We start from the raw sequence: 1,369 nt of genomic DNA, 5'->3' as shown, positions 1-1,369 counted from the left end.
GGGCCCCCCCCCCCCCCCCCCCCCGGCCTCAGAATCATTTCTCGTATACCTGAGAATGAATCATCCATGGACACGCAATCCTTACCAGACACTCCAGGAGGCGGGCAGGACGAGCGATGACGATCATCAATTTCTTGACAAGTTGGGTGACGAAGGCCACTTCGGAGCTTTCAGAGCGCTCATGAGCCTGAAAATACACAACATAGTGTTACTGAGCAAAATCTGCCCCATATCTGCCCCAGAGGAGGTTCTACTGCGAGTCCAGAGGAACATCCTCACCCCAGAACAAATCTCTGCCATCACAATATCATAGTTACATAGTATTGGAGGTTGAAAAAAGACATTAGTCCATCAAGTCCAACCTATTGTGTGTGTGTGTGTGAGTCCATGTGTGATTTTTCTCTTAGCAGTACCTGTACCCCTGTATGTTACCTGTACCCCTGTATGTTACCTGTACCCCTGTATGTTACCTGTACCACTGTATGTTACCTGTACCCCTGTATATTACCTGTACCCCTGTATATTACCTGTACCCCTGTATGTTACCTGTACCCCTGTATGTTACCTGTACCCCTGTATGTTACCTGTACCACTGTATGTTACCTGTACCCCTGTATGTTACCTGTACCCCTGTATGTTACCTGTACCCCTGTATGTTACCTGTACCCCTGTATGTTACCCGTACCCCTGTATGTTACCTGTACCCCTGTATGTTACCTGTACCCCTGTATGTTACCTGTACCCCTGTCATATCCCCTCATCTAACGAGTGATAACGATGGACAATTATCGGTGACGTCTCTTCTGCAGAAATTAAAGCCTCACATTTTTGTGCATATATATGAGGGGAGCAGGCAGGAGATAGATGCAAAAAGTGTTAAAAAAACCCGCTTTAAAAGAGGTCAAAACTTCCCCGGGTCTCCGCTGCGCACTGCCGTCCGATAATGTGACAATTCTCGGGCGGGCGCAAAGCATCTTGTGGCGGGGGCATGCGCAGATCACATTTTCGGCCGGGAGACGAGGAGAAACGCAAGGTAAGTCTATGGGCGGCGTGCACCCGCATGCAGACACCGCGGGATCAGAAGTGCCGGCAAGGACAGAGGAGTCGGCGCTGGATCGGAGAGCCGCCGCAGCGCTGGAGGGACAGATGTGAACATCAGGAAGGAAGAGGAAGATCGGATTAAGAGACATAATTTAAGGTAAGTGCTGACACTAACATTGGGGAGAGGGGAGGGAAAATATTTTTGCCTTTAATGTCACTTTAAGGAACGGTTCCAGCTGCTTTGGGGGAGATGTTGGTTGGGGCAACTGGAGCTCAAAGTTTAGAGAAAATGTCTGCAGCCCATTCATGGTGTAGCATGCATGGGGGG

The 1,369-nt window shown here is 49.6% G+C and overlaps 1 protein-coding gene across 1 annotated transcript in view; it reads right to left on the bottom strand.

The window, feature by feature from the left end:
• Positions 1 to 1,369, bottom strand: part of LOC108802334 (microtubule-associated serine/threonine-protein kinase 2-like) — an 83,331-nt gene that overhangs the window by 18,670 nt on the left and 63,292 nt on the right. The window contains 1 exon segment of the mRNA XM_018574197.1: positions 86 to 187. Within this exon segment, the coding sequence (XP_018429699.1) occupies positions 86 to 187 (102 nt within the window).

Source organism: Nanorana parkeri, unplaced genomic scaffold, assembly GCF_000935625.1.
Source record: "Nanorana parkeri isolate BGI_ZX_2015 unplaced genomic scaffold, ASM93562v1 scaffold2802, whole genome shotgun sequence".
Taxonomy (NCBI): Eukaryota; Metazoa; Chordata; class Amphibia; order Anura; family Dicroglossidae; genus Nanorana; species Nanorana parkeri.
Note: the sequence above shows the minus strand (reverse complement) of the source record. Positions and strands in the feature narration are given on the sequence as shown.